Below are 23,131 nucleotides of genomic sequence, written 5' to 3' on the forward strand. Positions count from 1 at the left end.
CTAAAACCATGTATGCGGGACAGTGTTGTTTGGTCTAGTTGTCTGATGTTTTCCTTTACTCCTTAGCCGCGGGACTTGCTGTTGGAACAGTTTAAGGTTTTTGTTGTTTTATCGGCCTGATTATCTGATCCACCATTTATGTTTAAATTACCAATTGTGATTCCTTTTCTATAAAGGATAACCTGTATATTCTCGCCAAAACCCTTTGTGGTGCCCCAGTGGGACCTCAATCTGATTGGCACTTTCCTACCCTTTGTGGTGCCCCAGTTGAACCCCAATACATAGTTGCCATCTGAGGCTGCTCACAGTGTTCTTCATAGGGATCACATCAGTTTGTCGAGTGAGTAAGCTGCAAGCACTCTCGGTCCAGCAGTACAGCTCCTTCATCTCAGGTAAGCTAAGGACTAAGGCAGCCTTTCTTGCGAAGGTTACAACGCCATTCTATACTGAGCAGTATGTCACCCTGACAGTGTTCTTCGATCCACTTCATCCTAACAAGGAGGAAGAGTAACTATATTGCCTATATCCGAAGAGAGCTCTGAGCTTTTACATTGATCACACCAAATACCATTGTGGGAATGATCACTCTGTGTGGGATTCTCTGAGACACATAGGGGAAGAACAGTGCTGAAAGAGACCATCTCCAGATGGATCTTAATTTTATTATAAAGACCTACTATAGACTGGTTAAGAAATAGCCTCTGGCAGGCCTGTGGTTCATTCCACTAGACCCAAAACTGCTAACATTGCCCAAGCATGCAGAGTACCTGTTTTGGGCATCATCTGGGCTGTAATGTAGGTGTCAGTTCACACATTCACAAAATAATGCTGCCTGCATAGCCAGGTCCGGTAGGAGGGGCACTTTGCCCCTTTGGTAATGCAGGATTTCCTGGTCTGAGCCATTCTACAGACCCACCACTGGCGGGAGGTACTGCTTTGGTGTCTATTGAGCAGGTGAGGAATCTGCGGTATCCATCCAAAGAACAAGTTACTTACCTTCTGTAATGCTCTTTCTAATGGGTACTCTATTTAACTGCAGATTCCTAACCAAACCTTCCTCCTCCATGTTCTGTAGAATGGACTCCTTTGGTTCATACTAAAAAGATTCCAATTGGAGTTTTGCACACTGGCGCAAACTGTATTCTAAGGACTCCACAACCAACGGCCCGAACAGGTAACAGAAGAAGCTGACGGGGAGGTGTCAATTGTATTGTGGCCCTGATGTGACTTCTGGATTGGGCAGACCCCATGCCGAGCAACACACCGTCACCTAACTGCGCACAAGGTGAATTACAGTGAACAATCTCCAGATCATTCTGGCTCCCGCACATATTAACAAGGTGAGGAATCTGTGGTTATAGTATCCGTCAGAAAGAGAATCGATGCAAAATGGCTTCAACCATAGGAGTTGGTTTAGTGTGTAGATTGTAGGTTTCCAACACTGTGGTTGTTGCTGTTGTGGTGTGTTTCTACTGCTTTTCATGCGAGTTGGATTAGTGGGTGAGGTTTGCTGGTCTTCACTTTGGTTACGTTGAAAGCTTCTGCGTACAGGCCTTTATTGGGAATGAATCATTTTGTAAACTGTTTTTGTGTATGTTGTTTGGTAGGTGCTGTGTGCTGGCCTCCTTTATGCTCAGTGTGTGGATTATGGTTACTGAACTGGGTTTTGGTCGTTATGAAGACGATGTGTGCTGGTCTGTGTGTGTAAATTGGTATATGATGTGTGTTGGCCCCTTTTGGGTTTCAAGAATGGTGTGCTCTTTTGTCCATTATGGTTGGTATGGTGTATTTATTTGTCATGGTCTCAAATGTGTTCCTTTGATTGATAATGTACTCTAGTCAAAGGAGGACTGATTATTATGATCGGCAGCCCTCTTACACAAAACTCACATCATTAAACGATTCACTTTATCTTATTTATGACAGGAATCGATTTGATGGACTTTGGAGGTGTAATTTTGCAGCAAAAGGGAGAAGATCCCGCCAGAATTGCCTGGAACGTACGCAAGAAAATCCAGGAGTATCAGGAAACTTTTAGTGTGCTAGAAAAGGTAAGCGGTCTACATACCGGCTGTGTCCAGTGTACCCATGATTGCTCCTGACGCTGTTTTAGTGCTAGCTAGTACTGCGTGGCATTTAAACATTCCTTTAAGAAAGGCACCCTTACTTACACAGATCTGAATTTAAAGAGTGAGCGTGTTCCTTCTTCCCATCAGAATTCATAGTGTCATTTTATTGGAATTATTTTGCATCTACTGTAAAATCCCTCCCACAACTGTAATCTGCCTTGGTCTGATTGTGGGCTCTCTTTCAAACACAGTGGTGTAGCATCTCCGCTAGAAGCTCGAAATTTTCCCTAAGATTGTTTTCCAGTTAATACCTCGCCCAGGCCTTAAAATCACTAACCCCCTTCTACTGCTTGCTTACTTCAGCTTTAACCTCCTCTCATGCAGTCCTTACTGATTGGGGGGGGGGGGGGATTTCTAAGAGCGGTTATTCCCCAACAATGATTGGTTGTTTATTTAAAGTTCATAGCACTCTGACTTCCGTCTTCATCCTGTTTGTTAGTTTTTATGGAGCTAATAACCTCTGTTTGACACTGCAAGGCCTAATATGCCCTCCAGTTCTGAAGTCCTCCCTAGGGGAATAGCGCTTCCCCAGAAACTCTGAGCAGTCCCCTTCCAATCCCTAACACTCGCATCATTGAAAAGTGATGTGTGTGATTACATCCCTAGCTAGACTGTGTTTTATATTGGTTATGCTATACCTATAACTCCCCTTTTCTCCCTTGTGCTTTAGTGTCCGAAGCCAGTAATTGTTGCCTTCCATGGAGCCTGCATTGGAGGAGGTGAGGGTATTGATGGGGTTGGGATTGATTGCTTAGTGACAGGAGACTGTTGAAGAAGGAGATTTGACACACGCGGACGGACCCCAGGGCACTCAAAAGGCGGGAGAAGAGGAGGGATACTCTGGTTTGTGGCATGTGTAGCTGTAGATACACATGCTGTGCATACTCACAGCATCTAGTGTTGGGCTTGGATGTCTACATCTTGTTTTTGTTCAAAGAAAGTCTTTTGAGTCACAAGGTATAGTGACTCCTCCCTTATGCAGTATTGCGCATGATCATCGGCGTCATAGTTAGATTGTTTTATTCTGCCATCGCGTTTGCATGTACTTTATCGAGGCTCTGAGTTAACGCCGCCTGGCAGACTTTGTCAGTGCCTCTTGAGTTTTCACTTTTTCCGATAGTTAAAGGACGATCTGCGCACACACTTCTTCCGTCAACTATGGCGTAGTTGATTTCTGCGTCAAGTGAGATCTCGTCGGCCAGGGGCGCGGTGCGGCCGCCTTTACTGCTGCTCGCCTTCGAGAATGGTTGCAGCATAATGGAAAAGACACCTTTCAGATACTTTCCACAGTGCCACTCCCAAGTTCTTGTGGACAGACCAGCACACAGTCTGCAACCTGTGCCTTTCCCCAGAACACAACAATCGTGATGCAAAAATATCATTGTCAAGAATATCGTTTTTTTCCCTTTCTTTCAGGTAAGTAATATAGTTGTCAAGAATATCGTTGTTAATATAATTTTTCATAATATAGTTGTAAAAACGATTGTTTAATTCTTTGTTTTAGTTTCTATATACATTGTATGTGTTAATATTATTTGAATAATTGTTTATTATATTTTTTTAATTTAGTTTGTAATTTTAAGTGATTTATAATTGTTATTATAATTTCTAAAAGTAATTTATACTGACATAGTGGGTTGCTAGGTTTAGCCGTGTAGGGTGGGAAATTAATTAAGTATAATTGATTGATAATTGATTAATAATGTAATTGTTTATTAATTATGTTTATGTTGTATGTACGGTGCAGGCTATTAGGTTTGTAGAGGTATAGGGTAAGAAACTAAATAAGTATTAACGTATTTAATTGATTATTAAATGCCAATTGTGTAATTATATTTTTTAAGTTACATAATAGGTGTTCGCTGCTGGATTTGTAGTGGTGTAGGTCAGGAAGATGAGTAATACATAATTATTAATGTATTTTATTTTATTAATTATGTTAATTGTGTTATATTTATTTTAATTTTATTTTAATTGTAGGCTGCTAGTTGTGTGGGGGTATAGTGTGGTAAGGTAATTAAGTAATACATTAAAAACATTTAAAATTGATAATTGCATCATGTTAATTGTGTGTGTGTGTGTGTGTGTATATATATATATATATATTCACTGAAAAAACCATAGGTTATAGACCATATATAGTTAGGAATTAGCATTTAGAAAACCTTATTTTACTCACACAAAACCATTGAAATTCCATATATAGTTAGTTGCACTAACTATATATCGCGCACCCGCAATCCACTGCTGATGATGTCACATATTACATCATTCATGACATGGTCAGTGACATCACTGATGACATCACTGATGACAACATCCAGTGATTATGTGTTTCTGTAAAGTTTAAATATGTTTTACATATTGAAGAATGAGTGGATGTATAAGTGTCTGAATGAAGGTTTTAGTAGGTGCGTGATTGACTGTATGAGTGAGTGATTAAATGCGTCTTACTGAATGCACGGGTTAGTGACTAAACTGTCTGAAAGTGTGCATCAGTATGTCTGTTGTTGTGCAAGCTGCTGCATGTGTTGATCAGTAGCTATATAAGTAGCTATATGGGTTATTGATTGGTTGCACAAGTATTTGTATGGGAGACTGAGTGTGTGTATGGCTGGCTGGGAGGTGTGTGACTCTGTGCAGATCAATGTGTACTTGTATCAGTGATTCTATAAGAGAGTAAGTATGTGTTAGTATATGTTTCAAAAATGTAAGGTGTTCTGTGTTTAACTGTATAGATGAGAAAATGGAAGTGTGATTGATTCTTTTCAGGACTGACTAGGTGTGTGAGTAACTCCATGGATGAGTGGCAGAGTGTGAGTGTCTGTATAGGTGTATGAGTGCATATGATAGTGTTGTAAAGATGAGTGATTGTATGTATGAATGATTGTATGGGTGAATGAGTGAATGTGTGTGTAGACGTAGGAATCAGTGAGTGCGTATGTAGTAACTAGTATTGGTGTGTCAATGGTTTCAAAAATTATACTCTGTATTTAACACTGGGTGTAACAGAGGTTATATTAAAGTGTGAGGAGATGCATTGTATTGTCACATTAATGATATCATCATTGATGTGACCATTGATGTCAAATGAGATATCATCAGTGATGTCATTTGAGATGTCATCAGTGATGTCATCAGTGATGTCATCAGTGATGTCACTGACCATGTCATGAATGATGTAATATGTGACATCATCAGCAGTGGATTGCGGGTGCGCGATATATAGTTAGTGCAACTAACTATATATGGAATTTCAATGGTTTTGTGTGAGTAAAATAAGGTTTTCTAAATGCTAATTCCTAACTATATATGGTCTAACCTATGGTTTTTTCAGTGAATTTCATTGGTTTTTTAACAGCTAATATCTGTAGCTGTAAAATGTATTCTTCTTTAAATCCAAAAATATATTTTATATGTTTATTAATAAAAAAAAAATTTAATATTTTTTTTTCTTCGTTCCCGCTTCGCGAATCGGGAAACTTCCCGTTAGCTGACCTTGATGCCGCGAAATAGACCGCGAGCCGGTAAACGTTTCTTTACCGCAACTGCCGCGTTAGAAAACAACATCGTGACGCCTCCCGTCCACATGACGTTTCGCGTTGTCGCGTGATAAGTCATATGACGTGCTACGTTAGCGAACTGGTACGCGAAGCGAGGCGCAAAGCGCAGGTTTCTGGAAGCAAACCGGGAGGCCCTGCAAAGCGCGTAACGTAAACACAGCAGGTCATGTGACTTGGTAATAACACTTTTCATTGGTTCATTTCACTTTTGGTTTCCTAATGATGTAAGACTAGGTCATATAATCTAAAATGAACACTTTTCATTGGTTGAGAACTATTGTTTTTCCCAAATGATGAAAATCCCTCCTTCTTCCCTCACTCTGACTTTCATCATTGTGAGAGAAAGACCCTTTGTTACCAGTGAGCAATGCCTTCTTTAGTAGCTTCAGCTGGTGCTTCCCCACCACCTCCACCACATCCAAGGAAGAGTGGACCACCTGCTCAAGTTATAATTCAGCAAGAAGAGGAAGAAGAGGAACAGGACGAAGAGCACGAAGAGAGGCACTTTTTGCCTGAGGAGCCCAGGACGTCTCACCGGAAAGAAAACTTCATTTGGCAATTTTTTAAAATTCCCAAAGGTCAGAAAAAAGTAAATGCAAGATACGTAACTTGCCTTATATGTCAAGATAGACTGTCCAGAGGGACCGACAAAAAATACAGTTTCGGAAACTACACAATGCATCGCCATATGACTAGGTGGCATCCTAACAACTACAGTGCTGCACAGTTTCGTAACGACCTAGATAATCTCCCTATTATGGCCAGAAGATCTGTTGTACCGGAAGTAACGGGACCAAAGGGCAGGGAGATGGTGCCAAATATACAAACGAGATTTCGTGAAGTAAAACAAGTCTGCGTACATTGCAGTGGATTCATTTGCTACGGAGAAAGTAGCATCACTCTGATCAACAGAGCTATTGACAATCATGCTCATGTTTGTCCGAAACGCCCCAAACAATAAATTCTTTTTTTTTTTGTTGCTCCTGTTGAGCCCTTTACAATGAATCGTTTTCGTTGCCCCCTCCAAAAAAAACCAAAAAATATATAAAACTGTTCAGAAAAATTCAAAAAAAGTAAAAAAATGTTCAGAAAAATAATTAAAAAAATATAAAACAACAAAAACAATTAAAAAAAAGTTCTTTTCAGAACTACCTCCCCGGTATTAAAAAATTGGTACAATATTTGGAACTGTGCCAACCTCTATTTCTCTTAGTTCGCTTCCCAGTTCGCTCGCCGGTACGCGAACCGGAAGCGAACCAAAAAAACAGTAAGTATAAGGGAAGGAAACAGACAGTTATGTTAAAAGAAAGACAGCTATAGGGGAGTAAACTAGAGATACTATTACCCGTAATCCACTGCTGATGATGTCACATATTACATCATTCATGACATGCTCAGTATGTATGGAAAGGGGCAGATTTATATTAACTAGCACATCCCCAGAGATGCACCAGTTAACGTGCACCGCTGCTCTACCACCCACAGTCTGCCGCATTTACAATCAGATAGGACAAAGCTGCATCAAAACCCTGCGCCTGCTTGAAGCAGGCATAGATCTTGACGCAGGTAGGGTGAAAGCCAAAGCAACAACTAAGTGTCGTGTGCAGAAGTTGCAAAAAAGGAAAAATGGCGTTTAAACCAATAATGAGCCCATGCTAACTTAACACAGTGTAAAGATATCCAGGATCTACATCAGTTTGGGGTTCACGAACCTGGCAGGTAAAAGGCACTGAGGCTTTGCACTGTGCATATCTCATCCCAAATCATATGTTGTTTGTGAATGAAACAATTTCCCAGACCAAATGCTTTGGATTGGCTACTTCTAAAAAATTAAACACCCCTACTATCCCGGAGTTAGAGGAATATGACGGTTGGAGTAATTTTACTCGGTTGTCCATTAAAGATTTACAGGCCCTACTCCATAATTCTTCCTTTAACATTTCCAGTATAAATCCAAAAGGTTGGCTGCTTTGGCAACGTGCCTTATCCACGGTTTAATAACGCTGCCTTTTGCTTTATATAAGTTTTCAAATTGTATGAAATATATACCAATAGGTCGTTATGCACCTTTAGGTAGTGGTTTTCTTCATGAGGTCTGGTCGCTTCCATACACATACAGATGTTTCAAAGATGATCAAGAAGTTTATCTGAATGGAGAGGAATGCACTGAGACGCCAGATCATTCACTAATGTGTAGGCACATACAGTTACACGGTTCATGCAACAAACACCGACCAAATATGGCTTGCGTGTTGCAAGGCACGCCAGTTCCTGCTATCATCCCCACGTTCAAGTTGTTGGAAAATGGTAGTTATTTGATGCTCAATAATGAAGATTGTTCTGGGTTAATTAAAAGTATTCCTTTTATCGTAACAGTAAGTGAACGGGTTATTTGCTGCAGAAATGTTCTATTTCCTCCCACACATGAACATAGGGAGTTTTCAATCTGGCCACAAATACCAACCTTGGGAACAGATTTCAACGGCATGGCAAGAATAAGAACTCTTTTGTCTCAGAGAGAGGTGGCCTTGAGTTCGGCCCGTGAAACTTTCGTGCTTCACATAGCGAACACCCGTACAGAGGTGCAGACCCTTTTAAATACAGATTTGCCTTTCCATTTCAGCAAGATGGTTCGGACTATCTTTAACGCGTCCTCCACAAAGGGCCTGGCGCACTTTTTTAAAGTTGTTACCAGTGGTCTCGTGACTTCATTTGAGAAAATCTTTGGAGTCATCCCTGCTTTCTTTCATTCTATTTTTTCCACTGTGCTTGGTGGATTCCCATTTTTACTTGCATTACCAGCGGACGCTCTTGTGCTGTTTTACATTTTTAAATATGGATGTCCCTCCTGTGCAAGCTCCCGCCCTGCAGCTGCTGACGCTGTTCCGCAATCGCATGCTTGAATATTATGGCACAATGCCGTTGGCGATATTAAGCACGGCATATGGATTATCTTTTCGATTCTCCTACTTCACCTGTGTCCAGCCTGTATTTCACTGCCTGACCTGTGATTTCGATTGGGCCATTGATTTGTGTCTCTGCGGACCGGTTTCTCCTGACGTCGACTTTAATCAGCTGATGACTCCTATCATTACTCACGAGTTGGTTTGTCCTGGCGAAAGGATTATGGCTGTGGCATTGATGCATGGACTAATTGGTCCCTGGAATTTACTGGCGGCAACACAGTCTTTCTTGGAACAGAGCTTTCTTGAAAACCCACCGAGCTGTCCTCTGATGGTGATAGAGGATCCGGTGCTGGGAGAGCACGTATGTTCTTTTCCGCTTTTAAATTGGATGGCTGAACTCTTTTCGGATGAAGACGGTGACTTCCTATTGGAGGCTGTTGCAGCTTATTTTGCATACACAGTTATGTCATAGACCTTTTTCATGTTTGATATGCTGAGTACTAGCATTTCATTGACAATTCATTGACTTATTTGTCAAGTTTTTATTATTTAGCTTGCCTATTGGCTTAAGCCTCGATAAAGTAGTTGGCTGTTTTATTTTTCTTTAGCATTAAATTTTCCTAGTTTTTAATGTTTTACCTTGCGGACCGTCCACATATAAAGTTGCAATCTGCTCTCATGAGATGCCACTTCTATTATCTTATTCAGTTCGTTTCCGGATCATGGGGAAGTGTCATCTAGATCCTGGATATCTTTACACCGTGTTAAGTTAGCATGGGCTCATTACCGGTTTAAACGCCATTTTTCCTTTTTTGCAACTTCTGCACACGACACTTAGTTGTTGCTTTAGCTTTCAACCTAGTAGTTCATCGTGGTTTACATGAGAATAATATGTTATTGCTCTACTATCTGCTTTGCTTGTTAAACTATATCTGTACAGCGACTGCTGAAGTTTCAAGAACAACACGATACAGAATTGTTATGAGGTCTGATCTCCACGACTTCATACTCATAACATAAGTGCAGCTTCTGCCAATTCTGGGCATGAGGCGGGTTTTATATTGCTTTGCCGAACACACATACACAACACTTGATGCGGTTCACATGAAGAGAGAGCTGGTGTATGCTGATGTGATTCCTTCAAATCTAAGACACTAAAGTATGGGCACGCCCTAAACCAACACAAAGAGACCTTCTTAGCAAATAATATAATATGTGTATTAGGGAGGGTCAGATATAAGCAGCCGCGGGCCGTGGAGGGAGTTACGGTGAGGCAGGGAGGCGGGGAGGGGGAGGGGCAGGGTGGAGCCCTCTCCACCCTGCCCCTCCCCCTCCCCGCCTCCCTGCCCCACCGTAACTCCCTCCACGGCCCGCGGCTGCTTATAAGTGTTGCTAACTCTTATTCATTTACAGCATGTTAACATACTGTCACCATTCGCTTTTTATGTACTAGTAACTATGCTGGTAATTTTGCTACTGATAATATGTGTACTTCTATTATCTAAGATACTACGCCTGAGAAGACGGCATTAGTAAATAAACATTTCAAATACACATGTGTTCTTCTTAACTCCATGTTCTGGTTTCTAAGAAATATATAACGACCGACTGTTCATGAGTTCCACGTATCCTGAGGTACTATAAGTTCATATTCTGGATTGTCTAAACATTGAGAGTTTGTTATATCCAATGTGACACTGTACCTAGCTTGCTAAGGGGTTTTTGATTACTAAGGTGAGTTTTGGGGCACCCTAATTCGCCGAGGTTCCAATCCTCTGTCCACAGTTCTGTGTGAGAACAGAAACCCTGCGACAGGGACACCCCTGAGCCTTGCTGGAGCTTCATCACACTTGCGATACAACTCCAGCAATGCGCCACCTTTACGGCACAGATACGTCACGCATCTCTGCTGTTTTTGCCCCATGATGCGCCGCATTGTAAATGCAGCACACCATAGGTGACGGAACAGCGGCACAGAATGACTAACACATCCCTGGTGATGCGCCAGTCATCATAAATCTATCCCTATGCTTCTTATCTTGTTAGAGATGAACCGCCATATGTATCATCAAAGTTTTTTGCATTTCCTAAATAGCGAACTTTAAGGAATAAATAGCGATTCTTTACCATTCCTAGTTTGCGATGAGCTATTTGCTAATTACAAATTACCCATTCATTTCCATGCAGCAGGAGGCCCATAGGAATGAAGGTGCAATTTGCGATTAGCAATTACCTCATCGCAAATTACGAATTTTTCCGAGGGTGCAGGGGTGTCTCAAGAACACCCTGCTGCACCCCTGAAAAAGAAATTTGGGGGCATATGGCGCACATAAATTTTGAAAACATTCCTTTACCTCAAAAACGATTTTCAACTCATAATTTGAAAACACTGCACATGGGGAAATTACTTACAATGTCCTTAAGACACATAAAAGCGTTTTTTGATTGCCTTTGCAGCATGTTTCAGTCACCTTTAACATGCCTATGTAACGCAAACATTCAAAATCTAAATTTGCCATGCACAGGTGGGAGCATATTTACAAGCAATTTGCTCCACAGACAAACTTCTTACATTGAAATGGGAAAAATAACATCAGAGACTCTCAATTACCTTATAAAGAAGCAGACACCATTATGTCCTTGTCATCAATATTAAAACCATTGCTTTTTCTCAAAAACGATTTACAAGTCATAATTTGAAAACACTCCACAGCTCCTATGCACATAAAAACCCTGTCAGTACTAATACTTCACATTTTCTCCAATTACAATTTCTCAAAGAAACAAAATCTATTTGTAAAACACTTGAGACAAAGCAACATTTGAAAAACACAACTTTCTTCATAATTTTCTCCTTAAAGCACACTATTTTCTATCTAAATTAAAGAAATCTTTTCTCACCTTAGCAAATACTTTGAGTTTCAAAACAGTCTCAGAAACACACCAATTTGTCTTCAGCAGAGCAAAAGGTATGCACTCCAGAGTCTGCAGCTATCAAAAGCACAGAAATGCTGTAATTCTTCACACATATCTCTCATGTCACCCAATCAAAACTCTTCCCTCACTTTTTTTCAAATGAACACCCTTCCCCCCTCTGCCATTTCATGCCTTTTCTGCATGGCAACCACGTCTTGGAAGACCTCTGGTGTTTGCAAGTTCACACAACAATGTTGCAATTGAACTCTGAACTCTCAGTGCACCTCATATCCAGTGCATTCTTTCATTTAATGATTTTTTCTTCACCACTCAAAATACATCTTTCAAACAACTCATCCATGCACCCTAACTTTCTGTTTTCAGCAATCAAAATCCACCAATCACTGTTACTGCTTCATTAACACACAAACTCCACAGTTTTTTTCATTTTAAACTCTTATTTTTTCAACTGCCATTTCATTGCCACACTTCATCTGACTGCAGGAGAACCTTCTCTCACCATGTTTTCTGTCTGGATTGTTGGACATAGTTACATCTATTGGGCTCAGAGGTATGCTGAGAACAGGAATTTACCTAACCTCAATTTACAAGATGTGGAAATTAAGTGGTTTGGCCACAGAGTATTAAAATGTCACCAATTGATACCATTGGTGAAAACCTTTATGCATTTGCCAAAACCTGACCTGTTAATTGTGCACTGTGGAGGTAATGATTTGGGCACTTTGACTGGGGTAGGTCTGGAAATGCTTTTAAAGGACACCTTTGAGCAATTGATGGCACTTTTTCCTCAGACTGCCTTGGTATATTCAAATATATGCCAAAGACAGAAATGGAGGTGGTCAAACCAATTTTGTCCACAAATTGAGAAGTCGAGGAAGCATGTAAACAAATCTGTTTCAGCTTACATGAGAGACCATGGAATGGGCTCCCTGTACAACAATAACTTGCGTTACTACATGCAAGATATCTACAGAGGAGATGGAGTTCACTTCTCAGATGAGGGCAACAGAGTTTTCATTTTGAATTTAAGACTGTGCATTGGTACCTACTTATAAGTACCTAAATGTACCATAAACCCAAAAGCTCTTCTCAGAGCTACCCTACATCTGATCACTCACAATTATTATTTTACTCTAACTTTTTTCACTAATTTTCAAGAAAGTACGCTCCCCAGAACGCTTCCCGGTTCGCGAACCGGGCGCACTCCACGCAAAAAAACTAAAAAAACGATATATTTTTTTTTTGCCCTGCGAGACCCTTTTAAAGCCTCCACATCAAACCTAGGGGGTCAGGGACGACCTACTATGCCCCCTTATGGTCATTTGCCCCTTCGCTTTGGCCTCCTCTTGTCTCTCGATCCTACCGAGAGACAAGATGGCGGCCGCTACGGACTGTTTGGAATGTTTACAGACGCCGAAGAACCAATCAGCTTCGCAAAGCTCCGAAGCGGAGCGCTGTTACAGATATATATCTTTTTTTGAACGTTAATTTCTCAAAATCCACTGGAGCACATATATTGAGACCTAGCAAAGGCACATCGGGCTACCAGTCCCTACAATTTTGCCAAGTTTCGTGCAAATCCATTCAGCCGTTCGATTATTATTTATTTATTTTTTTTTGCCCCGCGGGGCCCTTTTAAAACCTCCACATCAAACCTAGGGGGTCAGCGAGAATCTACTATGCCCCCTTATGGTCATTTGCCCCTTCGCTTTGGCCTCCTCTTGTCTCTCGATCCTACCGAGAGACAAGATGGCGGCCGCTACGGACTGTTTGGAATGTTTACAGACGCCGGAGAACCAATCAGCTTCGCTTCACAAAGCTCCGTTGCGCGAAAAGTACGCGAACTGCAGCGCTGCCCGGTCCGCTGTTACAGATATATATCTTTTTTTGAACGTTAATTTCTCAAAATCCACTGAAGCACATATATTGAGACCTACAAAAGGCACATCGGGCTACCAGTCCCTACAATTTTGCCAAGTTTCGTGCAAATCCATTCAGCCCTTCGGGCTAAAAGTGAGGCCAACCGCCCTATGGAAAACTCAATGTTAAAAACACGTTTTGGGACCCCCCTTTTTTCTCGGCCCCCCCTTGACAAACCCCCCCAAAATTTTCAAGGGCTGCTCAGAAACAAAATGTGCCATTTTCCTGAAAATTTCAGCCAATTCCATCCACAAACGCCAAAGTTATTAGACATAGAATTTTCAAAAATCCCATAGAAAAAAAATCCTAACTATATATACCTACTGGCGACCGCCAGTAGGTAATATATATGTATGTATGTGTGTTGGTTAATTAATAAAGTTTGTAATGATAGTTTTATATTTGTTGTAAATGAATAGGGTGTTTTTGCAAATATGTTATGTTTATTAGATCCTAGGGCTCCTGAGGCGAAAAGCCGGGAGTCAGGGCACACATACACATTTGCAGCTCTTCTCAGCTCTTAGGCTGCTCCTCAGTTTTAATCACGCATGTTGTGCTTTTATTTTAATTTTAACCTCACGTACTGTGTTCATTGCCTACCTTTGAGAGTACCCCTCTGTACTTCCTGCGATAACCAGGGGCCGATTTGGTGCTCTGCTGGCTCGCAGGCAGCTATTCCACGGGCGCAGACTTCGGGAGCCATCTTAGAACTCTCACTCACAGGTTAGCGGACTTGTGTTGCGGACGAGTATCGGCCCAGATGCTATAAAATGAATGTCACTCCACGTCCGCACAGCGGGCGGCGCGCCAGAGGCAAGCCCGTCTGTACCCGTCCGGGCCAGTCCGGGCCTAGGGCCAGACACTCTATCCGTTGCCCCAAAACGCCGCAAGGTATATTCTAAGGAAGAACTAATGCAGGTGAGCTACATAATGGACCTGTCCTGTAGGCAGCTCAATAGGGCAGATAGTCAATTTAGGCAATGCAAGTGGTGTCCTAAATACACCCAGACAAAGAAAGCTGGGGAACAGACACTGAGCCAACTTAGCATGGCACTTCTTAATTGTAGGTCGCTACCTAAGCACTCGGTAGAGATTAACTTTATGATCCAGGATAATAACCTTGATATATTGTTTTTAACAGAGACTTGGTTGTCTCCCAACTCAGAGTTTGACATCGTTAGCGCCCTTCCTCAGGGTTTCCTCATCCAGTGTCAACATAGGCCCCATGGGAAGGGAGGGGGTCTTGCTATAGTCTACAGAGATCGATTCATTTGTAGGATTAAAGATAGCAGCATATCTGATGCAGAAAGTATTCATTTTACCATTCAAATTACCCCGAATAAATCCCTATCAGGCCTCCTTATTTACCGCCCTCCGGGCTGTTTAAGACAATTTACAGGATCTCTTCTAGACATCACCATAGCCGCATCCGCCACTACATCTAACTTTATCATTTTAGGGGACTTAAACCTACACTTTGACGACCCCGGGGATAAGGTGGCGGCGGATCTCAGGCTTGATCTCAAATCTCTTGAGTTGAACCTGGAAAATATTGATGCCACTCATTCCAAGGGACATCTTTTGGATCCAATATTTTCTAACATCGCTCATCTGGATGCAAGCCCCCCACTTCCCCTCCCATGGTCTGACCACTTTTTAGTCCCGTTTATATGGAATACCTGTATGGACCTACCATGAGTGACAGTACCACGTACTCTAGAGAGAGCTTGGTCCAAGCTATCCTTGGAGAACTGGACCCTGATACTGGAACAAACTGCCCCTCCGCCGGATCTAGATCCATTGGTGGCGGACCAAAATTTTCAAAGCTGGTTGAATAGTTCCCTAGATGTGGTACTACCCAGAACTAATAAAAAAAGAAGAGTAGCCTTTTTAAGTCCCCATGGTACACGATAGAACTTAAAGATCTCAGAAAAACCTGCAAAAAATTTGAACGCATCTGGTGCAAAGACTGGGCCCCTAATAAAAAAATCTGCCTATTGATCTGCTATCAGGCTCTACAAAACATCCCTAAAAAAGGCCCAGGCGGCCTTTTTTGAAGAAAAAATTAAATCATCCTCCAATTCCTCAAGGGAAACTTTTCAGATAGTGAAGGAGCTCCTTAAGGTACCCTCTCCTTCAAGTATGCAGGGGGTCTCAGAAGCAAGATGCAACCATGTAGCAGATTTTTTCGATACTAAAATCCTAAATATACTCAAAAGTCTTCCTCATAGTGAGCTACCTCCCTCTTTTGATGAGTATACTCCCCCTATTTCTGGCCCCCATCTGGATTCATTCACTTTAATATCAAGGGAAGATTTTTGCAAAGGTCTGACTGCCATGAAGAGTGGCTCCCCATCTGACCCCGTGCCTATGCATATTTTGAAGCTAGTCTCAGCCACCATTGCCTTCCTAGCATCCGATTTAATAAATGCCTCTCTCACCCAGGGTATTGTTCCCCCTAGCTGGAAGTGGGCTATAGTGAAGGCCCTACTAAAAAAACCTGCGCTGGACCCAGCTGAGTTGGCCAATTTCCGCCCTATATCACTGTTACCTGGTCTCAGCAAGATAGCGGAAAAGATGGTAAACCAGCAGCTTTCCTCCTTTCTGGAAAGTAATAAACTGTTGCGTAATTCCCAAACGGGCTTTCGCCCTGGTCAGGGCACTGATTCTGCCTTGATAGCGGTGGCGGAAGAGGCAAGGTGCATCTTGGATTCAGGGGGATCCACGCTCGTGATCCTCCTGGATCTAAGTGCAGCTTTTGACACGGTAGACCATGGAATTTTGATTCAGCGCCTTACCAGGCTGGGAATATCAGGCACAGCTTTGCAATCGCTCTCATCTTTTTTGAGCAACCGAACCTTTCAGGTTCGGGAAGGCACTATACTGTCCAAACAAATCCCCCTCCAGTGTGGTGTCCCTCAGGGCTCTTCATTGAGCCCTACTTTGTTCAACGTATATATGGCCCCTCTGGAGGATGTGATTACTCCCTTTGGGATTAAAGTAGTCACCTACGCAGACGACATCCAGCTAGTCGTCTCGCTATCCCAAGAGGAAAAGTCCTCAGAAAATCTGTTTGCCTGTCTTTCGGGAATACACTCCTGGATGACCAGATCTCTGCTCAAACTGAATGGAGCCAAGTAGGAGATTATGCTTCTGGGTCATCAGTTAACATCTCTTCCTAGTTCCATCTGGCCTGCTTGTCTGGGTGATCCTCCTACTCCTAAAGACGAAGTTAAAAGCTTGGGGGTCTGGTTTGAGCGAGACCTGTCCTTTAAGACCCAAGCGAAAAAAACAGCAGGCATATTTTATGGCCTTCTTCGCTCTGCCCGTAAAATTCTCCCCCTCCTGCCATTCCAGTCTAGGAAGTTGCTAATTCAGGGGCTAATATTATCTAGGCTGGCCTATAGCAATGCTTTATTCTTGGCAGCACCCGAAACAACTCTTAATACTCTCCAAGGTGTCCAAAACTCAGCAGCAAGGTTGCTTACTGGCTGTTCAGCAAGATCTTCAGCCAGACCCGCACTTAGATCCCTTCACTGGCTGCCTATCCGTGAGAGGATAACGTTTAAATCTCTCTGTATTACCCATAAGGCACTACAGGATAAGGGACCCCCTATTCTTGGGAGTTTGATCCACCCTTATAAGCCCTTGCGGACCTTACGCTCCGACTTCGGAAATCTTGCCAAGGTGCCCAGAGTGAAGAGGGCGCGCTCTGGGGGTCATCGATTCTCTGTAAATGCGGCCATGCAATGGAATGCTCTCCCTGTCAGGATTCGTATTGAACCCAACTACATGAAATTCCGGAAGCTTCTTAAAACATTTCTTTTCCCCAAGGACTCCTAATTAATCTGGGCCCCCCTCAGTTTGCTCTTGGTTCTTTTAGCGCTGGGACGTCTCCGGGCAGCCATGCGCTTTATAAATCTATTTTCATTTCATTATAAATCTATTTTCATTGCATTTGAATTGAAGTACTTTCCCTACTGTTGCACAGACTGGAGTGGGTATAGTACATTTTACCCTTCCAAAATCAAACACTTTTTCTACTGTTGCACAGACTGAAGTGGGAATAGTAAATTTAACTCCCGCCGAAGTCCAACACTTTCGCTACAGTTGCACAGACTGGAGTGGGAATAGTAAATGTTACCCCTCCGAAGTCCAATCCTTTCCCTATTGTTTTACAGGTCAGAGTGGAAATAGTATGTCTATTATTCCCGACTTCAACTTCAATACTTTGTTTTAGTATTGTTTAAATATAACTAATATTATTTGTTTGTTTAATTATATATATCTATTTTTTTTCCCCAAAACGAAGTGAACGCAAAACACCTCGCAAGCCCACTGATCAAGTATCAGAAGTTCATTTGTGCATGACAAAAAAATATATATATAATGTTATATTTTTAGCGGGAAGCTTTGGACATAAACAGGCACAGAGCAGCCTCTCAATTCACAGCACAAAAAAGGTGCCGAAGCTCACTTTCTGGAACAGCAGTGCATTTATTTACAAATTTAAAATTCAGCATACTCTCGGTTCGTGGCTCTTCCGCATTTCAGCTGCGTAATGAGCCGTGATCAAAGGTGAGGTAGCTTGTCTGTAAAAGTGACTGTGTGCTAATTCAAAACCTGGCTACCACGTGACTCCCATAGTATCGAAACAAACACATATAAATCAGAATGCACTACAAATTTAATTCAGATGTAAAATATTCATCTTCAACTGCAGTGCAATTTCCAAATAAAAACATTGTGTCCAAAAACTGAAGTTGTGTGCTCCAAAGTTATTTGCTTTTTAGTGCATTTATACTGGATTTTCCGTCAAGTTTGGGACAGCATGTGCAATTATAATTCAGCCTGATACTGCATGTCGTAATTCTTCAACCTCAGCTTCTAAGAGTGCTGCCAAAATGTCTTGAGTATTGCAGACAAGCTACCTCACTCGTGATCAAGGCTCACTGTGGAGCCGAAACGCGTAAGCACTGCTGTTCTAGGAACTGGGCTTTGGAGATGTATATAATATCCATATATATAACATCCTCCGTGATAAGGGAGCCCCCCGACCCTGCAGGGCGGCTTCAGCAATGTGGGTACGGTCAAACCCATCAGTCGGAGAGAAAAAAAAGGCACCAAAGCCTATTTTGGGACAGCACAATGTTTTAATCCACAATAATAAAAGCAGCACAGTTGATTTCCTTCTCCTGACATGCTTTGGCTCGACACAAAGCCTTGATCACAGGTGAGCCCATTCATATCTTAAAGTGATTACATGCTTATAAACTAAACTGCAACGTGACTTTTTAGTTTAAGAGCATACAGTTCCCTTAGTGCACTGGAAACATTGTCGCATATATATTCAAAATGCAGTGTGAATCTTCAAATAAAAAATAACTGTTCCAAAACACTGCATTGTGTAATAAATTCATTTGTTCAGTGCACTTGTAAAACACTTGCTTCACATCAAAAAAGCAGTCTGGTTTAAAACTCTATAGTCTCATGATTTGCATAGAACTGGTACAATATAATGTTTTAGGAACACTCGCAGTCCAAAAAAGTCGAGATGAGGCACTCCCCTTCTCGTAATCCCTGATATATATTTTCACAAGAGTCCCCCAAAAGTAAACGCACACTCAGGACACGTCCGTCGTGCTGAAGGTTCTTTACTGCATACTCCCACTATGATGCGTTTCAAACGTCTCACGGTCTTGATTACATGAGGTACAGCAGGAAGTGCTGGTGGATATCCAAAGTGTAAAGGAAATAAACAAAAAACATAACAATACTTATTGATCGGACTATGATGGAACCTACCAAACAATAAAAGTGTAGGATTGAATTCATATTGCACACAAAATATAATGCCTTGATAAACATGTTCAAACATTTCATAAACATGATTGTGCTTAATCAGATCACTGTAATGCATAACCAGAAAAATTTGGTCAAACTGCCCAAGTTACAAACAATGTGCAAGCGTAAGGAGAGAAAAAAAAACTGCCTCAGTGGTAAAAATAGACCTGGGTCACACAGGTGAAATTGGATATGGAGTGCCCACGGTGAAAGGTGGCCAAATGCTGGTGGGAGCACGCAACCGGGTGTGCGGTCATAATGGAAAGGGTCCATGCAGGCTTGTTCAGTTAGCTGGGATGCGTACCCCAATCAACCGTTTCTGCGGGAAGATCTGTGTGTGTATGTAAGGCTGATGTAAGCGGTCCAGTGTTTGACAATAGCGCCCAAATGTGGAGTGAAAGTGAGTGTCCTGGACAGCCCAGATAGCAATGACTAGAGTGAGAGAGGGGTCCATCCAAGGCTGGGAAAGATAGAAAAAGGCAAGTATAGCCCAGATGGCTTATGTAGGTAGACTGAATAATTCCCCTGTGGCCAAGGCAGCAAAATCAAGCCTGTGTGGGCAAACAAATCCGTGTAATGGGGGGAGAGAATGTCATCATCCTGTACAGTCCTACAATTGAGGACAAGGGTGTGTGAGAGAGGGGTGCGTCCAAGGCAGGAAAAAAGGGTACATCACGGATACAGCCCAAATGGCATACATTGTAGATGGAAGAAACCCCAGTGGCCTATGCAGCCCAATCAAGCCTGAGTGGGCAAAAACATTGGTGGTGTGTGTGGGAGAAGGGGGTAGAGGAGAGAACATCATGAGAAGATGCAGTCATAAAGAAATTAGGACAAAATCAGTTGTCGCAAAAAGGAGGGCAAAGAATACTCGTATCTATGCGGTGAACCACCCGACCTGTGCAGACAAATAAAAAGGTTGGGGAACCCATCAAGGTATCTCCTCCTATCACATTTGAGGACCCCTTCCTTTCATTCTGCAACAGAAATATAATAAAAATATATTCACAGAAGTGCAAGAAAAAAAAATGGCAACATCATGGATAACAATCACAGAAACTGAGCCCACCCGCTAGCTATGGCAAGAAGCTGGAAGGAGTGGGAGGGGGGGTTGTGGAGGTGAAGGGAGCGCATAAGTGGGCTAATCTTCCTGTAGATGTACCCCAAATTCTTCATCTGAATTGTGCCCCCAGGACTTTTGGTCTCCAGGTCAAGAATGTATCTGGATTCTTTCTTTCTCAATCTTCATGACCTGTCCCACCCCTCAGATTATGGGGAATGTATTCAATGGCAAAGAAAGCGAGGAGAGAACTGTCAGAAGAGTGTTTCTCTTGGAAGTGTCTCACCACTGGGTAGTTGGGGGTCCCCTTTGTTGATGGCTCTGAGATGTTTGAGCTCTTTTCTTGATCATATGAATTGTGCTGCCAGCATATCTGAGATGGCAAATAAAGTACTTTCCCTACTGCTTCAATTGTTTTTTTAGGCAACATTCCAGTTGCAGACATTTGTAAGGCTTCTACTTGGTACACACCACAAACATTTACTAAACACTGCAGTGTGAACATACTAGCAAACCACAGTTCCAAGTGGGACAAGCTATTCTACGTACATGTTTCCAGTGTTCTGTAGCATCCTCCGGCTAACCACAACCTTACAGGGGAAACTGTTTACTAGTCTATGCACAGCATGTTTATCTACAGCTACACATTCCACGAATGGAATAGATTACTTACCCTGTAAATATCGGTTTGTGGTATGTAGTGCTGTAGATTCACATGTGCCACCCTTCTTCCCAGAAGCCCTGGGTTGTTGCAGATTCCATAGTTCCATTTATTTTGTCTTGCTTATTACATGAACATCCTTATGCTTCACTTTACTCTCTTTCCTAAAACCGCTGGGTGGGAAAACCATCTAACTATGGAGCCGATGTTCATGCATAATGCTGTATAAGGGAGAAGTCAAAATATCTTGTTACTTGAAAGAATTTCTTCGACCAAAATAAGTTGTACATGTCTGAGCCCAACACTAGATGGCAGGAGTATGCACAGCATGTGAATCTACAGCACTAAATGCCACGAATAGATGTCTACAGGGTGTGCAACCTTTTCCGTTTAGGATTAATGTAGGAGCATGGGAAGTATGCAATTTATGGGGAATCAAGACTGTGGAAAGTGTATTGTGACATTTATAGCTGAAGGATCAGGGGATGACTGTTAAAGATTAGTACAAGGTGTGTTTTGGGTATCTGGCATAGTAATGGGCTGTGTGTAGGAAATCATAGTGATGGTTTTCGGAATGTTGTGGAGTTTGCAAGTAGTTGTGCATTTTTGGTGCCATCAAATAATTATTTTATTGTGAGTGGGAAATGATGGGCTAAGAGTTGGATTAGGTTTAAACATTTCTGTGACTGGTATATATAATTATAAATGGATAGCTGTCAACAAGGGTGGGAGTCTTTTTAATCGAGGAATTCTGACTGGCAAGGAATCTAATGATGAAAAACACTCCACTTGATGTCAGCGACTTACTGTAAATGTTATTTATAAGCCCCACAACTATTATCAATGCATTTTTAAGGTGAAAAATTATTGTTCCTTGTGGCAAACTTTGAAAGGTTAATTGTTTGCCATTTTGTGATGGCATGTTTTAGAATTGTTTCTTTGCTGATAAAAATAATGTTTCAATTTGGAGTATATTGCTGTTTCTTTGTTTAGCACAGTGAGATACTCTGATTTAGTTGATAAGAGACTTGGCGCAATTTTGCACCATATTTATCTTTGGTGACCATTTCATGAGTCCTCAATGAGTGGTGGGAAAATCAAGTTTTGTACCTTGTTCCCACAGCACCAGTATCTATAGAGGGAATGAAGATGTTGTAAGTTTATGATTTTTTGAAGATATAATATCTAACAAAAACCTTCTTAATTGCAGGGGTGGATCTGATTACGGCTTGTGATATTCGATACTGCACCCAGGATGCGTTTATTTCAGTGAAGGTAAACGTACTGTTGCATCCCACTTCATTTTAACTCGCTCCATTTCACTTTAACTCACTCCAAAAATTGCCCATACCCACTTTCTCGAAGTAACTCTCGGTGCTGTGACAGATAAAAAAAAAACGTATTTGCTTTCTCACTGAATTGGTGTGCTTTTTAGGGCTTGCAACAGACAGCACGTGGGCTTTCTGATGGATACATCTGCTTGTGGATTCCTCACCTTATGAATATCCCCTGCACCAGCATTCCGCGGAAAGTTTTCCTAGCTCTCCGCACCGACGAGGTCGTCACAGCATCATGGCTCCGCACGCGGCTCCGCATGACATCACCGGAGCCATAAGAAGACCACGTCAGCGTGATGACGTCAGTTCCCTTTTTTCCACGCTGTTGATGCTAGCATTTTTTTCTGGGACTCTCCATACTTCGTTGGATACTTTGTGTTTTTTATTGTATCTCTTCCTTTCTTTGTAGCGATGTCTGCTCTGAGGAAGTCGGGTTTTAAACCTTGCAGAGAATGCGGTAAACAAATGACGATTATGGACCCGCATGAGGATTACCTTTGGTGTTTGTCTTCGGACCATGACGTGGAGGGATGCTCTTCGTACAGGAAGATGAATCCGAAGGCGTTAAAGGAGCGTGCGGCCAAACTCTACATGGCCAAAGCTAGAAAAGAGAAAAAGAGTCGAACAAAGGTTGAAATCTGGTTCTTTGACGTTGAACAACTCCAAGAAGAAGAGGAGACATGCTTCTCGAAGCCGGTCTTCGAAGTCGGTGGTGTCAGCATCACCTTCTCCTGCTCCTCTATGTCGAGAAAAGTACTTTGTTTCTCGCTCACC

The 23,131-nt window shown here is 42.1% G+C and overlaps 1 protein-coding gene across 3 annotated transcripts in view; it reads left to right on the forward strand.

The window, feature by feature from the left end:
- The window catches only part of LOC144782052 (delta(3,5)-Delta(2,4)-dienoyl-CoA isomerase, mitochondrial-like), a 221,724-nt gene that overhangs the window by 106,172 nt on the left and 92,421 nt on the right, over positions 1-23,131 (forward strand). For 2 of the 3 annotated variants that reach the window (XM_078661188.1, XM_078661187.1), the window contains exons 4-6: positions 1,927-2,051; positions 2,800-2,848; positions 22,231-22,295. In XM_078661188.1, the coding sequence (XP_078517314.1) occupies positions 1,927-2,051; positions 2,800-2,848; positions 22,231-22,295 (239 nt within the window). The remainder of the gene's footprint in view (positions 1-1,926; positions 2,052-2,799; positions 2,849-22,230; positions 22,296-23,131) is intronic. The other variant, XM_078661189.1, reaches the window with a different exon arrangement.

The sequence above is a fragment of the Lissotriton helveticus genome, chromosome 9 (assembly GCF_964261635.1).
Source record: "Lissotriton helveticus chromosome 9, aLisHel1.1, whole genome shotgun sequence".
NCBI lineage: Eukaryota > Metazoa > Chordata > Amphibia > Caudata > Salamandridae > Lissotriton > Lissotriton helveticus.